The 23,839-nt window shown below is 65.0% G+C and overlaps 3 protein-coding genes across 5 annotated transcripts in view; 1 reads left to right on the forward strand and 2 right to left on the reverse strand.

Moving 5' to 3' along the window:
- The window catches only part of ZNF385A (zinc finger protein 385A), an 18,844-nt gene extending 16,127 nt beyond the window's left edge, over positions 1 to 2,717 (forward strand). The window contains 2 exon segments of the mRNA XM_058822005.1: positions 2,483 to 2,649; positions 2,652 to 2,717. Coding sequence (XP_058677988.1) covers positions 2,483 to 2,649; positions 2,652 to 2,717 — 233 coding nt within the window.
- The window catches only part of HNRNPA1 (heterogeneous nuclear ribonucleoprotein A1), a 39,778-nt gene that overhangs the window by 15,366 nt on the left and 573 nt on the right, over positions 1 to 23,839 (reverse strand). The window contains exons 2-11 of one of the 3 annotated variants that reach the window (XR_009275820.1): positions 22,831 to 22,947; positions 21,853 to 21,999; positions 20,341 to 20,551; positions 18,736 to 18,828; positions 18,560 to 18,652; positions 18,366 to 18,416; positions 17,501 to 17,677; positions 16,019 to 16,141; positions 14,731 to 14,793; positions 13,846 to 13,909 (exon numbers count right to left, since the gene is read on the reverse strand). Coding sequence is in view for 2 of the 3 variants with exons in the window: in XM_058822225.1 (XP_058678208.1) it covers positions 14,738 to 14,793; positions 16,019 to 16,141; positions 17,501 to 17,677; positions 18,366 to 18,416; positions 18,560 to 18,652; positions 18,736 to 18,828; positions 20,341 to 20,551; positions 21,853 to 21,999; positions 22,831 to 22,947 (1,068 nt within the window). In the remaining variant the exon portion in view is untranslated. Of the gene's footprint in view, positions 1 to 13,739; positions 13,910 to 14,730; positions 14,794 to 16,018; positions 16,142 to 17,500; positions 17,678 to 18,365; positions 18,417 to 18,559; positions 18,653 to 18,735; positions 18,829 to 20,340; positions 20,552 to 21,852; positions 22,000 to 22,830; positions 22,948 to 23,839 lie in introns of those variants that run through there. The other 2 variants (XM_058822225.1, XM_058822226.1) reach the window with 2 other exon arrangements.
- Positions 6,340 to 12,237, reverse strand: COPZ1 (COPI coat complex subunit zeta 1). Its single transcript, XM_058822029.1, is given in 10 exon segments — positions 6,340 to 6,387; positions 6,988 to 7,026; positions 7,424 to 7,438; positions 7,440 to 7,476; positions 8,430 to 8,507; positions 8,827 to 8,882; positions 9,183 to 9,274; positions 10,405 to 10,486; positions 11,170 to 11,238; positions 12,199 to 12,237. Coding segments are annotated over 10 exon segments (534 nt in total). The 5' UTR covers positions 12,217 to 12,237.

Raw genomic sequence — 23,839 nt, forward strand, 5'->3', positions numbered from 1 at the left:
TGACCCCAAAGTGACTCCACACTGACCCCAAAGTGACCCCAAATCCCAAACTGACCCCAAATTCCCAAAGTGACCCCGAAGTGATCCCAAACTGACCCCAAATTCCCAAACTGACCCCAAAGTGACCCCAAATCCCAAAGTGACCCCAAATCCTGCTGGACCCCAAAGTGACCCCAAAGTGACCCCAAATCCCAAGTGACCCCAAATCCCAAAGTGACCCCACACTGACCCCAAAGTGACCCCACACTGGCCCCAAATCCCCTCTGGAGCCCCCAGAGACCCCAAATCCCCCTGGATCCCAAACTGACCCCAAATCCTGGGGGGAGACCCCACACTGACCCCCAAACTGAGCCTGGGATCCCCCGGGACCCCAAATCCCCAAAGTGACCCCAAATCCCAGCGGGGATTCCAAACTGACCCTGGAACCCCAAAACTGACCCCGAATCCCCACTGGAATCCCCCAAACTGACCCCGAAATCCCCCCAGGGATCCCCAAAACCGACCCTGGGACCCCCAAACCGCCCCAAACCCCCACCCCAGACACCCCCACCTGTGTCCCCCCGTGTTTTGGGGTGCTCTGACCGCCCCCATCCCCACACCTGGATCACCCCCCGGTTTTGGGGTGCTCTGACCCCACCCGTGCCCTTCCCAGGGACCCCCAAAGCCCCCCAGACCTCCCCCGGGGTCCCCCCCGATTTTAGGGTGCTCTGACCCCCCGTGCTCCCCCCGGGGTCCCCTCCAGTTTCGGGGTGCGCTGACCCCTCCCATGCCCCCTCAGTGATCCCCAAATTCCCCCAGACCCCCCCGTGCCCCCCCCCGGTTTTCGGGGTGCGCTGACCCCCCCGTGCCCCCCCAGCACATCTCCAGCCGCCGGGCACCGGGACGGGGTGGCCGGGAAGCCGAACCCGCTCCTGGGGCGCCACAAGAAACCGCGGAGCCCCCCCGAGATGGTGAGGGGGCAACGGGGGGCTGGGGGGGCTATAGGGGGGTTTGGGGGGGCTATAGGGCAGTCTGGAGGGGCTTATGGGGGGTTTATGGGGGGTCTGGGGATCCTTAGGGGGGTTTGGGGGGTCTATAGGGGGGGTTCGGGGGTCTATAGGGGGTTTTGGGGGGCTATAGGAGGTTTGGGGGATCTGTGTGGGTTTGGAGGGGCTATAGGGGGGCTATAGGGGGGTTTGGGGGGTCCATAGGGGGGTTTTGGGGGGTCTATAGGGGGGTTTGGGGGGGCTATAGGGGGGGCTGGGGGGGTCTGTGTGGGGGTTTGGGGGGTCTATAGGGGGGGCTGGGGGTCTATAGGGGGGTTTTGGGGGGGCTATAGGGGGGTTTGGGGGGTCTGTGTGGGGTTTGGAGGGGCCTATAGGGGGTCCATAGGGGAGTTTGGGGGTCCATAGGGGGTTGGGGGCGCTATAGGGCAGTCTGGAGGGGTTTATGGGGGGTTTGGGGGGTCTGTGTGGGGTTTGGGGGGTCCATAGGGGGGGTTGGGGGCGCTATAGGGCAGTCTGGAGGGGTTTATGGGGGGTTTGGGGGGTCCATAGGGGGTTTGGGGGCGCTATAGGGCAGTCTGGAGGGGTTTATGGGGGGTTTGGGGGGTCTGTGTGGGGTTTTGGGGGGGTCCCATAGGGGGTTGGGGGCGCTATAGGGCAGTCTGGAGGGGTTTATGGGGGGTTTGGGGGGTCCTGTGTGGGGTTTGGGGGGGTCCATAGGGGGTTTGGGGGCGCTATAGGGCAGTCTGGAGGGGTTTATGGGGGGTTTGGGGGGTCCATAGGGGGTTGGGGGCGCTATAGGGCAGTCTGGAGGGGTTTTATGGGGGGTTTGGGGGGTCTGGGGATCCACTGGGGGGTTTGGGGAAGGGTCTGTGTGGGGTTTGGGGGTCTATAGGGGGGTTTGGGGGTCCTGGGGTGTCTGTGTGGGGTTTTGGGGGGGCTCTGGGGGGGGTCCTGGGATGTGTCTATGAGATTGGGGGGGTCCTGGGGTGTCTATGGGGGGGTTTGGGGGGGTCTGTGGGGTTGGGGGAGGGTCCTGAGGGGTCCATAAGGGCGTTTGGGGGGGCCCTGGGGGGGTCTAAAGGGGGTTTGTGGGGTGGGGAGGGTCTGTAGGGGGGTTTGGGGGGGGGCTGGGGGTATCACTGGGGACCCCCCCAGTACCGGGGCTGTTTGGGGGGGGTTCTGAGGCTCCCCCCCGAGCTGGGGGTGTTTGGGGTATCAATGGGGGCTCCCCCTAAATGGGGGTGTCCGGGGGTGCCCGGGGGTATCCGTGGGGACCCCCCATTACCGGGGCTGTTTGGGGGTGCCCGGGGCTGTTTGGGGGGGGTCTGGGGTGTGTCCGTGGCCCCCCCCATTACCGGGGCTGTTTGGGGGGTGCCCGGGGCTGTTTGGGGGTATCCGTGGCCCCCCCCCATTACCGGGGCTGTTTGGGGGTGCCCGGGGCTGTTTGGGGGTACCCGTGGCCCCCCCCCCATTACCGTTCCCGTTCCCGTCCCCCCCAGGCGCCGCTGCGTTCCCCAAGGAGCTGCCCAAGGCCCTGGCGGGGGGGGGGCTCCTCCCGCCCCCCCTGGCCCTCGCGGCCGCCGCCGCCGCCATCGCCGCCCCCCCCCTGGCGCTGCGCCCCCCCGCGCCCGCCCTGCTGCCCGCGCCCCCCCCTGGCGCCCCGCCCTGCTGCGCCCGGCACCGGGACCCCTGAGAGCCGGGCACGCGCCCCTGCTGTTCACGCCGTACTGACCGACTGACCGACGGACTGACGGACACGGGAGGGACTGACGGACTGACTGACTGACGGACACGGCAGTGACTGACTGACGGACTGACGGACTGACGGACTGACTGACGGACTGACTGACGGACTGACGGACATGGGACTCACAGACTGACTGACAGACGGACTGACGGACACGGCACTGACTGACTGACTGACACACTCACTGACTGACGGACTGACAGACGGACTGATGGACAGACACACTCACTGACAGACAGACTGACAGACACAGCCCTGCTGCGCCCGGCACCGGGACCGCTCCGACCGGGACGCTCTCCGCTGCTGTTCACACCGGACTGACGGACTGACGGACACGGGACAGACACGCGGACACAGGGACAGACAGACACAGACACAGGGACAGACACACGGACATGGGACAGACAGACACACACGGGGACAGACACACGGACACAGACACAGGGACAGACACACGGACATGGGACAGACAGACACACACAGGGACAGACACACGGACACAGGGACCCGCCCCCCCCCCCCCCAGAACAGCCCCTGGGAACGCCCCCCCCCGCCCCCCCAAAGCCTGGAACATTCCTTGGGACAATCCTGGAACCGGACACACCCCCCCCCCCCCCCCGCCGGGACAACTGGACAACAGCCGGTGCCTGGCAACCGTTACCTGGCAACAAGGAACCGCCTGGCAACCGTTACCTGGCAACAAGGAACCGCCTGGCAACCGTCGCCCGGCGACGTTTAGTGAGCAACTGCCCGGTGACGGTCACCAGGCAACGGTTACTTAGCAACCAGGGCTGCCCATGGCAACCATTCCCTGACAACGGCTCCCTGGCAACCGTTACCTGGCAACCAGGGCTGCCCATGGCAACGGTTACCTGGCAACCGCCTGCACCCAGAGCTGCACGTGGAAACGTCTCCTAGCAACCGTAATCTCCTAGCAACCATCATCTCCTAGCAACCATCTCCTAGCAACCGTCTCCTAGCAACACCCCCAGCCATTCTCTCCCCTCCCCCCGGGCTCAGCGATTATTTTATTTTTTAACTGGAATTTGGAGATTTGGCAGGAAAACACCGAGCCCCCCCCCCCGCCCCCCCCCCCTCCCCGGGACCCCCCCCCGGCCCCACCGCACAAACCCCGGGGCCCGGGACCCCCCCGGGATGGGGGAGGGGTCCCCAAAGCCCCCCCCCCCCCGGCACCTCAGGGATCTGCTCAGCAATCAGCGACGGCTCGAGGGATGGAGCCCCCCCAGACCCCCCCCAAAAATCCACCCCGGGACCCCCCCCAAGTTCCCCCCGAGCCCCCCCAAGCCATGACCTCTTGCACTGAGGGCACCGAGCCCCGCACAGCCCCGGGGGGGCCCCCCCCAAAAATCGCCCCCCCCCCCCCCATTCCTCCCCTTCTCTGGGCCCAGCCCATTGCAATAACGTGGGGGGGGGGCGGGGCACCCCCCCTGTAAATAATGACCCCCCCCCATACACACACACATGGTACAGCCCCACAAGCACTGTGCCCCCCCCCAAAAATCCTGCAGCCCCCCAAAATCCTGAACCCCCCCCCAAAACCCTGAAACCCCTCCCAGCACTGTGACCCCCCCCCAAAAAAATATCTTGCACCCCCCCAAAAAAATCCTGCACCCCCCCAAAAATATCCTGCACCCCCCAGCACGACCCCCCCCCAAAAAAACCCCTGCACTCCCCCCCACCCCCAAAATCCTGCAACCCCCATCACTGTGACCCCCCCCAAAAAAAAATCCCGGACCCCTCCATCACTGTGACCCCCCCACCCCAAAATCCTGCACCCCCCCCACTATCACTGTGCCCCCCCCCCCCCCTTATCACCAGAGCCCCCCCAAACCTTGCACTGAACCCCCCCCCCCCAATTTTTGGGCATCCCCCACCTTGGCACTGACCCCCCCCCCCCCCCAAATTTCGGGCCCCCCCCCCGGCACTGAACCCCCAAATTTTGGGTTTCCCCCCCCCCACTCTCGGCACTGACCCCTCCCCAATTTGGGGCCCCCCCCAGTGAAACTGTGACTCAGCAAAGCAATACTGGGTGGGGGGGGGGTTTGGGGGGACCCCTGCCCCCCCACCCCGTGTCCCCCCCCCAGCTTCACCCCAATAAATGACCGGGTTTGACTCCGGCTCTGGGGGTCTGGGGGGTCCTGGGGGGCTCACAGGGGGATCTTGGGGTCCCCAGTTGGATTTTGGGGTTCCCCAAGAGGGTCCTGGGTGGGTTTTGGGGTCTCTAAGGCGGTCCCAGGTTGATTTTGGGGATCCCCAAGGGGGTCCCAGGTGGATTTTGGGGATCCCCAAGGGGGTCCCAGGTGGATTTTGGGGGTCCCCATGTGGGTCTTGGTGAGTTCTGGGGTCCCCAGTTGGATTTTGGGGTTCCCCAAGAGGGTCCTGGATGGGTTTTGGGGTCCCTAAGGGGGTCCCAGGTGGATTTTGGGGGTCCCCAAGGGGGTCTTGGTGAGTTCTGGGGTCCCCAGGGGGATTTTGGGGTCTGTAAGGGGGTCCCCAGGTGGATTTTGGGGTCCCCAGGGAGGTCCTGGGTGGGTTTTGGGGTCTCCAAGGGGGTCCCTGATGGATTTTGGGGTCCCCGCGTGGGTCCTGGGTGAGTTTCGGGGTCCCCAGTTGGATTTTGGGGATCTGCAAGTGGATTTTGGGGTCCCCAAGGGAGTCCCAAGTGGGTTTAGGGGATCCCCACGGAGGTCCCAGGTGGGTTTGGGGGTCTCCAAGGGGGTCCCTGATGGATTTTGGGGTCCCCACGTGGGTCTTGGGTGGGTTTTGGGGATCTCCAGGTGGATTTTGGGGTCCCCAGGGGAGGTCCTGGGTGGGTTTTGGGGGTCTCTAAAGAGGTCCCAGGTGGGTTTTGGGGTTCCCCAAGAGGGTCCTGGGTGGGTTTGGGGGTCTCCAGGTGGATTTTGGGGTCCCCAGGGGTGTCCCAGGTGGGTTTGGGGGTCTCCAAAGGGGTCCCTGATGGATTTTGGGGTTCCCCAAGAGCGTCCTGGGTGGGTTTTGGGGTCCCCAGGGAGGTCCTGGGTGGGTTTTGGGGGTCTCTAAGGGGGTCCCTGATGGATTTTGGGGTCCCCACGTGGGTCCTGGGTGGGTTTTGGGGTCCCCAGGGGTGTCCCAGGCCCAGCTCCACACCCCCCCTTTGTGTCCCTTGTGTCCCCCCAGGCAGCTTGGGGACACCCCGCGGGACGCCCCCTTCTTGGGCGGGGGGGGGGGGGGGACCCCCAAAATCCTCCCAAATGTCCCCAAAAATCCCCAAATCCCCCCAGCGACCCCCGGGGGCGGCGCGGGCACAGAGCAGCAGCAGCAGCAGCACGGCGAGTGGGGGGCACGGCGTGTTGGGGGGGCACGGCGAGTGGGGGGCACGGCGTGTTGGGGGGCACGGCGTGTTGGGGGGCACGGCGTGTTGGGGGGCACGGGGGGTCCGGGGGGGTTTTTGGGGGGGTCCCAGGAGCTCCTGGGGCTCCCAGGGTGTTCTGGGGGGGGGTCCCGGGGGATTCCTGGGAGGTTTTGGGGTGGGGGGGGGGGTCCCAGGAGCCCCCAGGTTTTTTGGGGGTCCCGGGGGGGTCCCAGGAGGTTTTGGGGGTCCCCCCCCTATCGCAGCAGTGACCACTTGATCTGCTCCTTCGCCGACTGCAGCACCTGGGGGGGCACAGACACATGGGGGGCACACCTGGGGATGGGGGGCACACCTGGGGACGGGGGGCGCACCTGGGGATTGGGGGGGCACACCTGGGGGGCACACCTGGGGATGGGGGCACACCTGGGGGGGCACAGACACATGGGGGGCACACCTGGGGATGGGGGCACACCTGGGGATTGGGGGGCACACCTGGGGGGCACACCTGGGGATGGGGGCACACCTGGGGGGGGCACAGACACATGGGGGGCACACCTGGGGATGGGGGGCACACCTGGGGACACCCCCGCGAGGGTTTTGGGGGTCCCAGGAGGTTTTGAGGGGTCCCGGGGGGGTTTTGGAGGGGGTCCACAGGGGTCCTGGGTTAGGGTTTGGGGGGGGCCCATGAGGTTTGGGGGGGGGTCCCAGGGGGTTTTGGGAGTCCCAGGGTTTTTGGGGGGGGGGGTGGTCCCAGGGGGTTTTGAGGAGTCCCAGGGGTTTTTGGGGGGGGTCCCAGATGGTTTTTAAGGGTGCCAGGACGTTTTTTGGGGGGGTCTCAGGGGGTTTTGGGGGGGTCCCAGGAATTTTTTTTGGGGGGGTCTCAGGGGGTTTTGGGGTCCTACCTGTGACACCGTCTGCTCCGTCAGGGGCACGTCCTCGCCCTGGGACAGCGGGGACAGGGGGGGACAGGGGGGGACACAGGGGGGGACACAGTCGGTGCCTGGGGCAGGGGGGGCACCCAGGACCCCCCTGTGGTGCCCCCCAGACCCCTCAGAAACCCCCCAAAAAAAACCCAAAACTCCGGAGACCCCCAAATCCCCCAACCCCCCCCCCCCCCCAAAAAAAAAAAAACCCAAAACCCCAAATCCCCCCCAAAAAAAACCCAAATCCCTCCAAAAGCCTGAAAGCCCAAGTCCCCCAAATCCCCCCCAAAAACCCCAAATCACCCCCAAAAACCCTGAAACCCCCCAAACCCCCAGACCCCTGGGACCCCCCAGAATCCCCAAATCCCCCCAAATCCCCCCAAAATCCCCCAGACCCCCCGGTGCAGCCCCGTACCCGCACGGCCACGCGGGTGCACGACTTGCTGGGGGTCGCTCTCCAGGATCACCCTGAGGGGACAGACGGACACACGGACATGGGGACACGGGGACACAGGGACAGGGGGACACAGGGACAGGGGGACACACGGACATGGGGACACGGGGACACAGGGACAGGGGGACACGGGGACAGGGGGACACACGGACATGGGGACACGGGGACACAGGGACAGGGGGACACGGGGACAGGGGGACACACGGACATGGGGACACGGGGACACAGGGACAGGGGGACACGGGGACAGGGGGACAGACGGACACACGGACATGGGGACACGGGGACACAGATGGACATGGGGCACAGACAGACACACAGACATGGGGACACAAGGACACGGGGACAGGGGGACAGGGGGACAGAGGGGACAGATGGACAGGGGTGACAGACAGACACACGGACATGGGGACATGGGGACAGGGGGGACAGGGGGATATGGGGACAGGGGGGACACGGGGACACAGGGACAGGGGTGACAGACGGACACACAGACACAGGGACATGGGGACACAGACGGACACGGCGACAGGGGGACACCTCAGCACTGGGGGGTGACAGTCTCCAGGGAGAGGTGACAGTGACGGGATGGTGACGGGATGGTGACAGGGATGGTGACAGGGAGGGTGACAGGGATGGTGACGGGATGGTGACAGGGATGGTGACAGGGATGGTGACAGGGACGGTGACAGGGACGGTGACAGGGATGGTGACAGGGATGGTGACAGGGAGGGTGACAGGGATGGTGACAGGGATGGTGACAGGGATGGTGACAGGGACGGTGACAGGAGGTGACAGGGATGGTGACAGGGATGGTGACAGGGACGGTGACAGGGACGGTGACAGGAGGTGACAGGGATGGTGACAGGGATGGTGACAGGGACGGTGACAGGGACGGTGACAGGGAGGTGACACAGATGGTGACAGGGGATGACAGGGATGGTGACAGGGACAGTGACAGCCCCACCCTCCGTCCACGATCTCGTCCACGGCCAGGAACAGCCCCTCCATGTTGTCCAGCAGCGCCCGGCGCTCCACGTTCTTCCTGGGGACACCAGGGGACATGGGGACACCCAGGGGACACCCAGGGGACACCCAGGGGACACCCAGGGGACAGGGCTGGCAACGTCCCCCCCACAGGGCCACCCCGTAGGGCTGGGACACACAGGGACACCCCAAAAGGGATCCCCCCCTCCAGGCTCCCCCAAACCCCCCAGGGCCCTCTGGGGACACCAACACCCCCAGGTGACCCCCCCCAGGTGTGTCCCCAATGTCTCCAGTGTCCCCAGGTGTGTCCCCAGTGTCCCCAATGTCCCCAGGTGTGTCCCCAATGTCCCCCCAGGTGTGTCCCCAGGTGTCCCTACCTCAGCATTTGGCTCAGCGAGTCGAACAGGCAGTTGAGCACGGCCGTGAGCATCAGCTGGGGACACACGGACACAGGGACAGACAGAGGGACAGCAGGGTCACCCGGGGTCACCCGGGGTCACACGCAGTGTCCCCTGTGCCACCCCAGGGTCCCCCGGCAGCCCTGGGTGTCCCTGTGCCCCCGCAGTGTCCCCATGCCACCCCATCACCGTCCCCACACCGTCCCTGCTGTGTCCCCACCCTGTCCCCTCACTGTCCCTGTGCCGTCCCCACGCTGTCCCTGTGTCCCCTCACTGTCCCCACGCTGTCCCCCCCCCGTCCCTGTGCCGTCCCCACGCTGTCCCCGTGTCCCCACCTCGTTCTGGGTGGCGCTCCCGATGACACAGCAGTACAGGTCGATGCTGCTCTTGTACACCACGGTGAGCCCGTCCAGCAGCGCGATCTCACCTGGGGACAGGGACGCCTGTGTCACCTGTGCCACCCCCGTGCCATCCCTGTGCCACCCCTGTGTCACCCCTGTGTCACCCCTGTGCCACCCCTGTGTCCCCCTGTATGCCACGGTGAGCCCGTCCAGCAGCGCGATCTCACCTGGGGACAGGGACACCTGTGTCACCTGTGTCACCTGTGCCACCTGTGTCACCCCTGTGCCATCCCTGTGCCACCCCTGTGCCACCTGTGTGACAATGTCCCCTGTGTCACCCCTGTGCCACCCCTGTGTCCCCCTGTACGCCACGGTGAGCCCGTCCAGCAGCGCAATCTCACCTGGGGACAGGGACACCTGTGTCACCTGTGTCACCTGTGTCACCTGTGTCACCTGTGCCACCCCTGTGCCACCCCTGTGCCATCCCTGTGCCATCCCTGTGTCACCCCTGTGTCCCCCCGTACACCACGGTGAGCCCGTCCAGCAGCGCGATCTCACCTGGGGACAGGGACACCTGTGTCACCTGTGCCACCCCCGTGCCATCCCTGTGCCACCCCTGTGCCATCCCTGTGCCATCCCTGTGCCACCCCTGTGTCCCCCTGTACGCCACGGTGAGCCCGTCCAGCAGCGCGATCTCACCTGGGGACAGGGACGCCTGTGTCACCTGTGCCACCTGTGTCACCCCTGTGTCACCCCTGTGTCCCCCTGTACACCACGGTCAGCCCATGCAGCAGCGCGATCTCGCCCGTGTGACAATGTCACCTGTGTGTCACCTGTGTGTCACCTGTGTGTCACCCCTGTGCCATCCCTGTGTCACTCACTGTCACTCACTGTCACTGCGGTGCGTTTTGCTGAAGATGTTCTGTGTGTCCCCAATGTCCCCAATGTCCCCAGTGTCACTCACTGTCACTGCGGTGCGTTTTGCTGAAGATGTTCTGTGTGTCCCCAATGTCCCCTCAGTGTCCCCAATGTCCCCAGTGTCACTCACTGTCACTGCGGTGCGTTTTGCTGAAGATGTTCTGTGTGTCCCCAATGTCCCCTCAGTGTCCCCAATGTCCCCAGTGTCACTCACTGTCACTGCGGTGCGTTTTGCTGAAGATGTTCTGTGTGTCCCCAATGTCCCCTCAGTGTCCCCAATGTCCCCAGTGTCACTCACTGTCACTGCGGTGCGTTTTGCTGAAGATGTTTTTCTCGAAGGCGCGCTGCTCCTTCACGCTGGGGTACGTGTCATCGTAGTACTGGCACAGGGGACACGGGGACATCAGCAGGGACATTGGGGACAGCGTTGGGAACACTGGGGACACCATCGGGGACATTGGGGACAGCGTTGGGGACATTGGGGACAGTGTTGGGGACATTGGGGACATCATCGGGAACATTGGGGACAGCGTCGGGGACATTGGGGACAGCGTTGGGGACATTGGGGACATCAGCAGGGACATTGGGGACACCATTGGGGACATTGGGGACATCATCGGGAACATTGGGGACACCGTCGGGGACATTGGGGACATCATCGGGAACATTGGGGACAGCGTTGGGGACATTGGGGACATCGTTGGGGACATTGGGGACATCAGCAGGGACACTGGGGACACCATTGGGAACACTGGGGACACCATCGGGGACATTGGGGACATCATCGGGAACATTGGGGACAGCGTTGGGGACACTGGGGACACCGTCGGGGACATTGGGGACATCATCGGGAACATTGGGGACAGCGTTGGGGACACTGGGGACACCGTCGGGGACATTGAGCCCATCGGGGGATCAGGGGCACGGGGACATTGGGGACATTGGGGACGCGGGACAGGGACGCGGCCACCCCTGACACCTGGGCCACCCCCCCCCCCCCCGTCCCCTCCCTCGGGGCAGCGTCCCCCCCGCGCCCCCCCCAGGTGTCCCCGTGTCCCCTCACCTTGGCGAAGAGCCGCTCGCCGTCGTTGTCCAGGATGATGATGGCCTTGACCGTGTACAGGGACGGCTCCTGGGGACGGGGACAGCGACGGTGACAGGGACGGGGACAGGGACGGGGACAGGGACGGGGACAGCGACGGTGACACCACCCCAGGAGCGCACAGCGCCACCACCCCGGCCCGGGGACAGCGCCAGCCGTGTCCCCAGCGCCAGGGACAGCAGGGGAGGCTGTGCCGGGGTCACGGCACTGCCAGGGTCACTGTCACTGTGTCCCCCTGTCCCCCGTGTCCCCCCCCGTGTCCCCCCGGTGTCGCTGGGGGTCCCCAGGACCAAGTTCTGTGATGCACTGACTGCCCAGAGCCACAGCCCAGTGTAGGACAGAACCCCGCCCCGGGCACCCAGAAATGCCACCAGAACTGTCCCCAGTGTCACCAGAACTGTCCCCAGTGTCCCCAGGGTCACTGACTGCCACCAGAACTGTCCCCAGTGTCACCTAACTGTCCCCAGTGTCACTGACTGCCACCAGAAATGTCACCAGAACTGTCCCCAGGGTCACCAAACTGTCCCCAGTGTCCCCAGTGTCACTGACTGCCACCAGAACTGTCCCCAATGTCACCAAACTGCTGCCTAACTGTCCCCAGTGTCACCAGAACTGTCCCCAGTGTCCCCAGTGTCACTGACTGCCACCAGAATTGTCCCCAGTGTCCCCAACACTGCCCCCAGGGTCACTGAGTGCCCAGAGCCACAGCCCAGTGTAGGACAGAACCCCGCCCCGGGCACCCAGAAATGCCACCAGAACTGTCCCCAGTGTCACCAGAACTGTCCCCAGTGTCCCCCCAGTTCCCCCCAGTCCATCCCACTCCCCCCAATTCTCTCCCAGTCTCTCCCAGTTCCCCCCAGTCTCTCCCAGTTCCCCCCAATTCTCTCCCAGTTCTCTCCCAGTTCCCCCCCAATTCTCTCCCAGTCCATCCCACTCCCCCCAATTCTCTCCCAGTCTCTCCCATTCCCCCCCAGTTCCCCCGGCCCTCACCAGCACCAGCGCCTCCATTTTGCCTCCGCCGCTGCCGACGTGGAGCCGGAAGAGCGCCGGCCGCTGATTGGCTGCTCGCCTGCCAATCACTCTCATAGGCCTCACCCTACTGAGCTGATTGGTCCGACACTGCCTGAATCCCGCCAATCGCCGCGCGCTCCCGCGCGGCGGGCGGGCCAATCTTTCCCGCCCTTCCGCAGAGGCGCAATGATTGGATGAGGCAGCTGTCAATCACCGCGGCACGGAGCGACCGGAAGCGGAGGGGGCGGTGCAGTTGCCATAGCGACCGGGGAAGCGCTGACATCACCCCTTTGCGGGGCGCGGGCTATGATTGGCTGGCTCCGTGAGCACGTGACGGGAAGAGAGCATTATTCCGCTGTTGGTCACGCCCCCCTCGTGGCCACGCCCTCTATGGGCGGGGCCTCGCCCGCCCTTTGGTCACTCGGGGTCACGGGGGGACATTGGGGACAATTGGGGGCGATTTGGGACGATTGGGGACACGGAGAGGACACGGAGGGACAATTGGGGGCGATTTGGGACACGGAGGGGACATCGGGGGCAGGCACATGGGCAGTGTCCCCTCCCAGCTGTTGGGGACATGGAGGGGACACGGGTGGGGACATCATGGGCGTCACCTCCCACCGTGTCACCCTCTGTGCCCCGCGGTGTCACATTCCTGTCACCTCCTCCTGCTGTCCCCTCAGGGCCGGGAGGTGCCACCTCCCTCAGCTGTGACACATCCCGAGGGTGACACACCCCGAGGGTGACACATCCCATGGGTGACACATCCCGAGGGTGACACATCCCGAGGGTGACACATCCCACGGGTGACACATCCCGAGGGTGACACATCCCGAGGGTGACACATCCCACGGGTGACACATCCCGAGGGTGACACATCCCATGGGTGACACATCCCGAGGGTGACACACCCCGAGGGTGACACATCCCATGGGTGACACATCCCGAGGGTGACACATCCCATGGGTGACACATCCCATGGGTGACAAATCCCGAGGGTGACACATCCCGAGGGTGACACATCCCGAGGGTGACACATCCCATGGGTGACACATCCCGAGGGTGACACATCCCGAGGGTGACACATCCCATGGGTGACACATCCCATGGGTGACACATCCCACGGGTGACACATCCTGAAGGTGACACATCCCATGGGTGACACATCCCGAGGGTGACACATCCTGAAGGTGACACATCCTGAAGGTGACACATCCCATGGGTGACACATCCCGAGGGTGACACATCCTGAAGGTGACACATCCCATGGGTGACACATCCCGAGGGTGACACACCCCGAGGGTGACACATCCCACGGGTGACACATCCCACGGGTGACACATCCCACGGGTGACACATCCCGAGGGTGACACATCCTGAAGGTGACACATCCCATGGGTGACACACCCCGAGGGTGACACATCCCGGTCCCCACCCCCCCCCGGGTGCCACCACGTCATTCCCGCTGTCACCGCCGCCCCCACCAATAACAACCGAAACCAATTTAAAAAAAAAACGAATTAAAAAAAAAACCCAAGAGACATTTATTGGGGGGGGGGGTACAGGACACAGCGGGGGCTGCGGCCGCTCCGCTCCGAGGGGACCCCGCGGCTCCCGGGGGGTCCTGGGGGGTCCCGGGGGTCCCGCGCTGGCTCCGGGGGCCGCCCCAGCTCCCGCCCAGCTCCGGCTGCTGCGGGACAGACGGACACGGGCAGGGTCAGCATCACCCTTCTCCCGTATTTTCCCCCCATTTTCCCATATTTTCCCCCCATTTTCCCATATTTTCCCCCCATTTTCCCATATTTTCCCCCCATTTTCCCATATTTTCCCCTATTTTCCCCCCTTTTTCCCCCCCATTTTCCCATATTTTCCCTTTTTCCCCTATTTTCCCCCCATTTTCCCATATTTTCCCTTTTTCCCCTATTTTCCCCCCATTTTCCCATATTTTCCCCCCATTTTCCCATATTTTCCCCACCCTTTTTCCCATATTTTCCCCCCATTTTCCCATATTTTCCCCCCATTTTCCCCACCCATTTCCCCCCGTTTTCCCCCCATTTTCCCCACCCATTTCCCCCCATTTTTCCCCCCATTTTCCCCACCCATTTCCCCCGTTTTTCCCCCATTTTCCCACCCATTTTCCCCACCCATTTCCCCCCGTTTTCCCCCACCCATTTCCCCCGTTTTTCCCCCCATTTCCCCACCCATTTTCCCCATCCATTTCCCCCCGTTTTTCCCCCCATTTTCCCCACCCATTTCCCCCGTTTTTCCCACATTTTCCCACCCATTTTCCCCACCCATTTCCCCCGTTTTTCCCACATTTTCCCACCCATTTTCCCCACCCATTTCCCCCGTTTTTCCCCCCATTTTCCCCACCCATTTCCCCCCATTTTCCCCACCCATTTCCCCCGTTTTTCCCCCCATTTTCCCCACCCATTTCCCCCGTTTTTCCCACATTTTCCCACCCATTTTCCCCACCCATTTCCCCCGTTTTTCCCCCCGTTTCCCCCTCACCTGCCCGTTAAAACCTCCTCCCTCCTCCGTAGCTGCCGCCGCCGCTGGAGCTGCCGTAGCCGCCTGCGGGTCCCGGGGGGATTCAGGGACACCCAAAAACGGGGGGGACGCATTTGCGGGACCCCCCAGACCCCCCAGTGACACAGGACCCCCACCACGATCCCCACAGGCCTTTCTTGGGCTCTTCCCAGCACATTTTGAGCCCTCCCTACAGGTTATTTCAAGATCACCCCAATACATTTTGGGGTCCCCCAGGTGATTTTGGGGTTCCCCAGGTGATTTCGGGGTTCCCCAGGTGGGGTTTTTGGGACACCCACTGCCGCCATAGAGCCCCGAGTTGTGACCCCCTGAAGTTCCCCCAGTACATTCAGGATATTTTGGGGTCCACAGGGTTGTTTATGGGGCTCACCAGGTGGATTTTGGGGTTCCCCAGGTGATTTCTGGGGTTCCCAAGGTGATTTTTGGGGTCCCTCAGGTGATTTTTAGGGTTCCCCAGGTTGATTTTGGCGTTCCCAAGGTGATTTTTGGGGTCCCTCAGGCGATTTTTAGGGTTCCCCAGGTGGATTTTGGGGTTCTCCAGGTGGATTTTGGGGTTCCCCAGGTGGATTTTGGGGTTCCCCAGGTGATTTTTGGGGTTCCCAAGCTGAGATTTTGGAGACTCGCCACCATCACAGAGCCCCGAGCTGCACCCCCCAAAGCTGCCCCAGCACATTTCCAGTACATTTAGGACACTTTGGGGTCCCTCAGATGATTTCTGGGGTCCCCCAGTTGATTTTTTTGGGGCTCCTTGGGCGGTTTTTGGGGTGCTCACCGCCGCCGTAGGGCCCCTGAAGCTGCCCCAATACATTCCCAGCACATTTAGGATATTTTGGATTCCCAAGGTTGTTTTTGGGGTCCCTCAGGTGATTTTTAGGGTTCCCCAGGTGGGATTTTTGGGGTTCCCAAGGTGGATTTTGGGGTTCCCAAGGTGATTTTGGGGTTCCCCAGGTGGGATTTTTGGGGGTTTTTGGGGGGCTCACCGCCGCCGTAGGGCCCCGAGCTGCACCCCCCAAAGCTGCCCCAATACATTCCCAGTGCATTTAGGATATTTTGGGGTTCCCCAGGTGGGATTTTGGGGGTTTTGGGGGGCTCACCGCCGCCGTAGGGCCCCGAGCTGCGCCCCCCGAAGCTGCCCCAATACATTCCCAGCACATTTAGGATATTTTGGATTCCCAAGGTTGTTTTTGGGGTCCCTCAGGTGATTTTTAGGGTTCCCCAGGTGGGATTTGGGGGGTTTTGGGGGGCTCACCGCCGCCGTAGGGCCCCGAGCTGCGCCCCCCGAAGCTGCCGCCCTTCATGGGCCCGAAGCTCGAGGCCTGGTTGTTGTAGCTGCCGAAGTCGTTGTAGCTGCCCCCGCCCCCGAAATTGCTGCCTGGGGGGGACACGGGGGGACATTGGGGTCAGGGGGGGACATTGGGGACAGGGGGACACCGAGCACCCGGGGGTGCCCCATGACCGGGGGGTTTGGGATGGGGGAATTGGGACCCCCAACGCCCCGGGAGCTCTGGGATGGTTGAACTGGGAGCTCAAACCCTGCGTGACCTCTGGGCAGCTCTCCCTGGGATCCCAAAGCCCCGGAGATCCATTCCCTGAGAGCCCAAACCCCCTGGTGGTCTCCAGAATGACTTCCTGGAGATCCCAAACCCCCTGGTGGTCTCCAGAATGACTTCCCTGAGAGCCCAAAGCCCCTGGTGGTCTCCAGAATGACTTCCTGGAGATCCCAAACCCCCTGGTGGTCTCCAGAATGACTTCCCTGAGAGCCCAAAGCCCCTGGTGGTCTCCAGAATGACTTCCTGGAGATCCCAAACCCCCTGGTGGTCTCCAGAATGACTTCCCTGAGATCCCAAACCCCCGGAGCTCTGGGATGGGTTCCCTGAAATCCTCAAGCCCCGTGATCCTTTCTTTAACATCCCAAACCTGCCGGTGACCTTCGGGATGGGCACCCAGAGCCCCCAAACCCTCCGTGTTGGATTCCCCAAGACCCCAAGTCCCCGTGATTCGTTCCACAAGCTGCCCACCCCTCCGTGACTCCTGTCCCCTGAAACCCTGGCTGCAGGGCAGTGCCACCTCCCCCAGGGATGTCCCCCGAGTGTCCCCCAGGGTGTCCCCTCAGTGTCCCCGGTGTCCCCCAGGGGTGTGCAGGGCAGTGCCATCTCCCCCGGGGGTGTCCCCTCAGTATCCTGCAGTGTCCCCAGTGTTCCCTGGGAGTACCCCCAGTGTCCCCCACGGCTATGCTTAGTGACCCCCCCCCCAGTGTCCCCGTGGGTGTCCCCTCAGTGTCCCCATTGTCCCCTCAGTGTCCCCACTGTCCCCATTGGTGTCCCCTCAGTGTCCCCAGGGATGTCCCCCCAGTGTCCCCATTGTCCCCTCAGTGTCCCCACTGTCCCCATTGGTGTCCCCCCAGTGTCCCCATTGTCCCCTCAGTGTCCCCATTGTCCCCAGGGTGTCCCCACTGTCCCACCTGTGCCCGCCTCGCCCAGCCCGTTGCGCACGGCCAGCGCGGGGCCCCGTGCCATCCCCTCAGTGTCCCCAATGTCCCCCCAGTGTCCCCATTGTCCCCTCGGGGTCCCCGTGTCCCACCTGTGCCCGCCTCGCCCAGCCCGTTGCGCACGGCCAGCGCGGGGCCCCGTGCCACCCCCTCAGTGTCCCCATTGTCCCCGGGGTGTCCCCATTGTCCCCTCAGTGTCCCCATTGTCCCCTCAGTGTCCCCAGGGTGTCCCCACTGTCCCACCTGTGCCCGCCTCGCCCAGCCCGTTGCGCACGGCCAGCGCGGGGCCCCGTGCCGGCCTCCTGCCGCCGCTGCCGCCGCCGAAGCCGCCGCCGCCGTTGTTGTAGCCGTCGTAGGAGCCGCTGCCGCCGTAGCCGCGGCTGCCGCCCGAGTACCCGGGGCCGCCGCCGCCGCCGTAGCCTGGGGACGGGACGGGGGCTCAGAGAGGGGCGGGCGCGGGCGGGCGCCGGGGCCGTGGGGATGGGAGTCCTGGCGCTCGGCCTGGCACCGCCCCGGGGCTCAGACCCGGCCTGGCGGTGCCCCCGGGGCTGGAGCTTGGCCTGGCATTGCCCTGGGGCTGGCCTGGCACTTCCCCTGGGGCCGGGGCCAAGCCTGGCACAGGCCTTGAGCCCAGCCTGGCACTGCCCCGGAGCTTGGGTCCGGCCTGGCACTGCATCCACTGGGCCGGGTGTCCTGGCACAGGGCTCAGGCCCGGCCTTGCACTGCCCCCAGGGCTGGCACTGCCCCAGGCCTGGGTGTCCTGGCACTGCCCCCAGGGCTGGCACTGCCCCAGGCCTGGGTGTCCTGGCACTGCCCCCAGGGCTCAGGCCCGGCCTGGCTCTGCCCCCAGGGCTGGCTCTGCCCCAGGCCTGGGTGTCCTGGCACTGCCCCCAGGGCTGACACTGCCCCAGGCCTGGGTGTCCTGGCACTGCCCCCAGGGCTGGCTCTGCCCTGGGGCTGGGGCCCAGCCTGGCACAGCACTCAGACCCAGCCTGGTGGTGCCCCCAGGGCTGTACCCTCGGCCTGGCACAGCACTCGAGCCCAGCCTGGCACTGCCCTGGAGCCAGGAGCTGGCCTGGCACAGGACTCGGGCCCGGCCCGGCCTTACCGTCAGCACCATATCCATTAAATCCGTCGCCGCGGCCGCCGCCAAATCCACCTGGAAAGAACAGACCGGGCTGGGGCCCCGGAGCCCGGGGGGAGCCCGGCGGGTCCCCGTGCCCCATGCCCGTGCCCCATGCCCGTGCCCCATGCCCGTGTCCCCGTGCCCCCGTGTCCCCGTGTCCCCGTGCCGTCACTCACCACGGCCGCCGAAGTTGCCGCCGCGGTTGAAGTTGTCACCGCCGCCGAAGCCGCCGCGGCCGCCGCCGCCGAAGTTTCCGGAACCGCTGCGGCCTGGGGGGGATCCGGGGGGGGGCACAGCCTTAGGCACGGGTGGGGGGCACGGGAGGGGGGCACGGGGGGCACCGGGCACTCACCTCGCTGCCCGGCCGAGGCGCTGGCCATCTCCTGCTTGGACAGAGCCTTGCGCACCTCGCAGTTGTGCCCGTTCACCGTGTGGTACTTCTGGACTGCGGGCACGCCGGGGACACCGCGGGGTCGGCACGGGTGGCACCGACCCGGGGGGGGGGGGTGGCACCTGCCCCGCAGCGTCCCCAGCTGATGGCCGCTGCCCCAAACCGTCCCCAGGCTGTCCCCAGACGGGCTGTCACCCACCCCAGCGCCTCCACATTGTCCCCAGCCGAGCTGTCACCTCCCCACAGTGTCCCCAGGCTGTCCCCAGATGGGCTGTCACTCGTCCAGTGTCACCACGCTGTTCCCAGGCTGTCATTGCCCCAACAAGAGCGTCCCCCACAGTGTCCCCAGGCTGTCCCCAGCCAGGCTATTCCCAGTGTCCCCAGTGGGGCTGTCCCCTCCCAGATGTCCCCACACTGTCTCTAGGCTGTCCCCAAGCAGGCTGTCCCCTCCAGTATCACTGGGCTGTCCCCAGTCCGTCCCCAGCCAGGCTATCCCCAATGTCCCCAGGTGTCCCCATTCTGCTCCCAGCCAGACTATCCCGTGTCCCCAGGTGTCCCCAGATGTCCCCACGCAGTTCCTAGCCTGTCCCCAAGCAGGCTGTCCCCTCCAGTATCACTGGGCTGTCCCCAGTCCGTCCCCAGCCAGGCTATCCCCAATGTCCCCACCCTGTCCCCAGGTGTCCCCGTTCTGCTCCCAGCCAGACTATCCCGTGTCCCCAGGTGTCCCCAGTGTCCCCACACTGTCTCCAGCCGGGCTGTCACACTCCCCAGGCTGTCCCCAGCCAGGCCATCCCCAGTGTCCCCACGCCGTCCCCTGAAGCGTCCCCAGTGTCCCCCAGTCTGTCCCCAACCAGGCTGTCCCCAGCCCCATGTTTCCCCAGTGTCCCCAGGTTGTCCCTCGATTGTCCCCAGTGTCCCCAGATGTTTCTCCAACGTCCCCAGGCTGCTCCCAGCCAGGCTGTCCTGAGCCCCAGGTGTGTCCAGTTTGTCCCCCACCTGTCCCCAGGTGTCTCCCCAGGTGTCCCCACACGGTCCCCAGCCAGGCTGTCCCCAGGTGTCCCTCAGGTGTCTCCCCAGGTGTCCCCAGGCTGTCCCTGGTGTCCCCAGGCTGTCCCCAGGCTGTCCCCTGAGGTGTCCCTGCTGTCCCTCAGGTGTCTCCCCAGGTGTCCCCTGAGGTGTCCCAGGTGTCCCCAGGCTGTCCCCTGAGGTGTCCCAGGTGTCCCCAGGCTGTCCCCTGAGGTGTCCCAGATGTCCCCAGGCTGTCCCCAGATGTCCCCCAGGTGTCCCTCAGGTGTCCCCCCAGGCTGTCCCCTGAGGTGTCCCCAGGCTGTCCCCTGAGGTGTCCCTGGTGTCCCCAGGCTGTCCCCAGGCTGTCCCCTGAGGTGTCCCAGGTGTCCCCAGGCTGTCCCCTGAGGTGTCCCTGGTGTCCCTGGTGTCCCCTGAGGTGTCCCTGGTGTCCCCAGGCTGTCCCCTGAGGTGTCCCCTGGTGTCCCTGGTGTCCCCTGAGGTGTCCCTGGTGTCCCCAGGCTGTCCCCAGGTGTCCCCAGCGTCCCCGCTGTCACTCACTGACGATTTTGTCCACGGAGTCGTGGTCGTCGAAGGTGACGAAGGCGAAGCCGCGCTTCTTGCCGCTGCCGCGGTCGGTCATGATCTCGATGACCTCGATCTTGCCGTACTGCCCGAAGTACTCGCGCAGGTGGTGCTCCTCCGTGTCCTCCTTGATGCCGCCCACGAAGATCTTCTTCACCGTCAGGTGCGCCCCGGGCCGCTGCGAGTCCTGCGGGGACACCGGGACACGGTGCCACGGGGGGACACGGGGACAGGGTGCCACGGGGGGACACGGGGACAGGGTGCCACGGGGGGGCACGGGGGGCCACGGGGGGGCACACAGAGACACGGGGACAGGGTGGCACGGGGGGACACGGGGACAGGGTGGCACGGGGGGCCACGGGGGGGCACACAGAGACACGGGGACAGGGTGGCACAGGGGGGCACACAGGGACAGGGTGGCAGTGGCACACAGGGACACGGTGGCACAGGGGGCACACAGGGACAGGGTGGCAGTGGCACACAGGGACACGGTGGCACGGGGGGGCACACGGGGACAGGGGGACAGGGGGGCACGGGGGGGGGCACACAGGGACAGGGTGGCAGTGGGACACGGGGACACGGTGGCACAGGGGGGCACACAGGGACAGGGTGGCAGCGGGACAGGGGGACAGGGTGGCACAGGGGGGCACACAGGGACAGGGTGGCACACGGGGACACGGGGACAGGGTGGCATGGGGGGACACACGGGGACAGGGTGGCAGCAGGACACAGGGACAGGGTGGCACTGCCCTGGCGACACTGCCAGGAGCAGCAGGCACGGACACCGCCACTGTCCTCAGGGCTACCACCCAGGAGCCATGGACACTGCCACTGTCCCTGTCCCCAGGGCCACCACCCAGAGCATGTATGGACAATGCCCCTGTCCCCAGGGCCACCACTAGGCAGCAGGCATGGACAACGTCCCTGTCCCCAAGGCCACCACCCAGCAGGCACAGCCACTGCCACCATCCCTGTCCCCAGGGCCACCACCTGGAGCAGGCATGGACACTGTCACTGTCCCTGTCCCCAGGGCCACCACCTGGAGCAGGCATGGACACTGTCACTGTCCCTGTCCCCAGGGCCACCACCTGGAGCACCAGGCATGGACACTGTCACTGTCCCTGTCCCCAGGGCCACCACCTGGAGCAGGCATGGACACTGTCACTGTCCCACCACCCGGAGCAGCAGGCATGGCCACTGCCACCATCCCTGTCCCCAACGCCACCACCCAGAGCAGGTATGGACAATGTCCCTGTCAATGTCCCCAGGGCCACCACCTGGAGCACCAGGCATGGCCACTGCCACCATCCCTGTCCCCAGTGTCACTGCCATGAGCAGCCAGCACAGCCACCGCCACCCCAATGTCCCCATTGTCCCCATTGTCACTCACCTCCCTGGACACGGCCCGCTTGGGCTCCACCACCCTGCCATTGCCCCCAGTGTCCCCTCAGTGTCCCCAATGTCCCCAATGTCCCCATTGTCACTCACCTCCCTGGACACGGCCCGTTTGGGCTCCACCACCCTGCCGTCCACCTTGTGTGGCCGCGCGTTCATGGCAGCATCGACCTCCTCCACCGACGAGTAGGTGACGAACCCGAAGCCCCGCGAGCGCTTGGTGTTGGGGTCCCGCATCACCTGGGGACGGGGACACACACAGGGACACCTCAGGGACACGGGGACAGACACAGCAATGCCATGAACCCAAAACCCCGCGAGCGCTTGGTGTTGGGGTCCCGCATCACCTGGGGACAGGGACAGACACAGGGACACATCAGGGACACCTCAGGGACATGGGGACACAGGGACAGACACAGGGACACATCAGGGACACGGGGACAGACACAGACACACATCAGGGACACGGGGACAGACACGGGGACATGGGGTACACAGCCCCGCGAGCGCTTGGTGTTGGGGTCCCGCATCACCTGGGGACGGGGACAGACACAGGGACACCTCAGGGACACCTCAGGGACATGGGGACACAAGGACAGACACAGGGACACGGGGACAGACACAGCAATGCCATGAACCCGAACCCCCGCAAGCGCTTGGTGTTGGGGTCCCGCGTCACCTGGGGACAGCAGGGACACCTCAGGGACACCTCAGGGACACGGGGACAGACACACGGACACAGAGAACACGTTTCTCGGGATCCCAGTCCCGTTTTCAGTGACCCCAGCCCCATTTTGGGGGGTCCCAGCCCCGTTTTGGGGGTGCCCTCACCACGCAGTCGGTGAGCGTGCCCCACTGCTCCAAGGGGATCCCAGCCCATTTTTGGGTACCCCAGCCCCATTTTGGGGGGTCCCAAGCCCATTTTGGGGGTGCCCTCACCACGCAGTCGGGTCAGCGTGCCCCACTGCTCCTAGGGGATCCCAGCCCCGTTTCCAGTGACCCCAGCCCCATTTTGGGGGGTGCCCAGCCCCATTTTGGGGGGTCCCAGCCCCGTTTTGGGGGTGCCCTCACCACGCAGTCGGTGAGCGTGCCCCACTGCTCGAAGTGGCTGCGCAGGCTCTCGTCCGTGGTCTCGAAGCTCAGGCCCCCGATGAAGAGCTTGCGGAGCTGCTCCGGCTCCTTCGGGGACTGCGGGGCACAGACGGGGCTCAGGGGAACCCCAAAACCCCTCACAGGGCCCAGGGGAACCCCAAAACCCCTCACAGGGCTTAAGGGAACCCCAAAACCCCTCACAGGGCCCAGGGGAACCCCAAAACCCCTCACAGGGCTCAGGGCACCCCAAAACCCCTCACAGGGCTCAGGGGAACCCCAAAACCCCTCACAGGGCCCAGGGGAACCCCAAAACCCCTCACAGGGCTCAGGGGAACCCCAAAACCCCTTACAGAGCTCAATGGGGGTCAGGGGAACGCCATAACCCCTCACAGGGCCCAGGGGAACCCCAAAACCCCTCACAGGGCTCAGGGGAACCTCGAGCATCCCCAGTTCCCACCTGGGGTGACCAGCAAACCCCCAACCCAAATTTCTCACCCCCCCAAACCCCCAAATCTCTCCCCCAGCCCCCATTTTTGGGGCCTACCAGTCCCCCCAACCCCTCCATCCCCTACTTTTGAGCCCCCCACCCTAAATTTGAACTCCCTAACCCCACAAAGCCCCCAACCCTTATTGTTAACTCTCCCAAAGCCCCCATACCCCACATTTCAACCCCCCCAACCCAAATTTTCCACATCCCAGAGCCCCGAATGTCTCCCCCAGCCCCCATTTTTGGGGCCTCCCACTCCCCTCAGCGCCCCCAGCCCCTATTTGGGATCCCTCCATCCCCCACCCTTGATCCCCAACCCTAAATTTGAACTCCCCCGCGCCCCCCGCATAAACTTTAACCTCTCCCACCCCAAATTTTACACCCCCCGCCCCAAAATTCCCCCTCCCCACCCGTTATTTTCAAGGCCCCCGCGTGTCCCCCTCCCCATATTTGTGTCCCCCCCCCCCCCGGGTGACACAAAGGACGCGCACGTGGCCGCGG

Source organism: Ammospiza caudacuta, chromosome 31 (assembly GCF_027887145.1).
Source record: "Ammospiza caudacuta isolate bAmmCau1 chromosome 31, bAmmCau1.pri, whole genome shotgun sequence".
Taxonomy (NCBI): Eukaryota; Metazoa; Chordata; class Aves; order Passeriformes; family Passerellidae; genus Ammospiza; species Ammospiza caudacuta.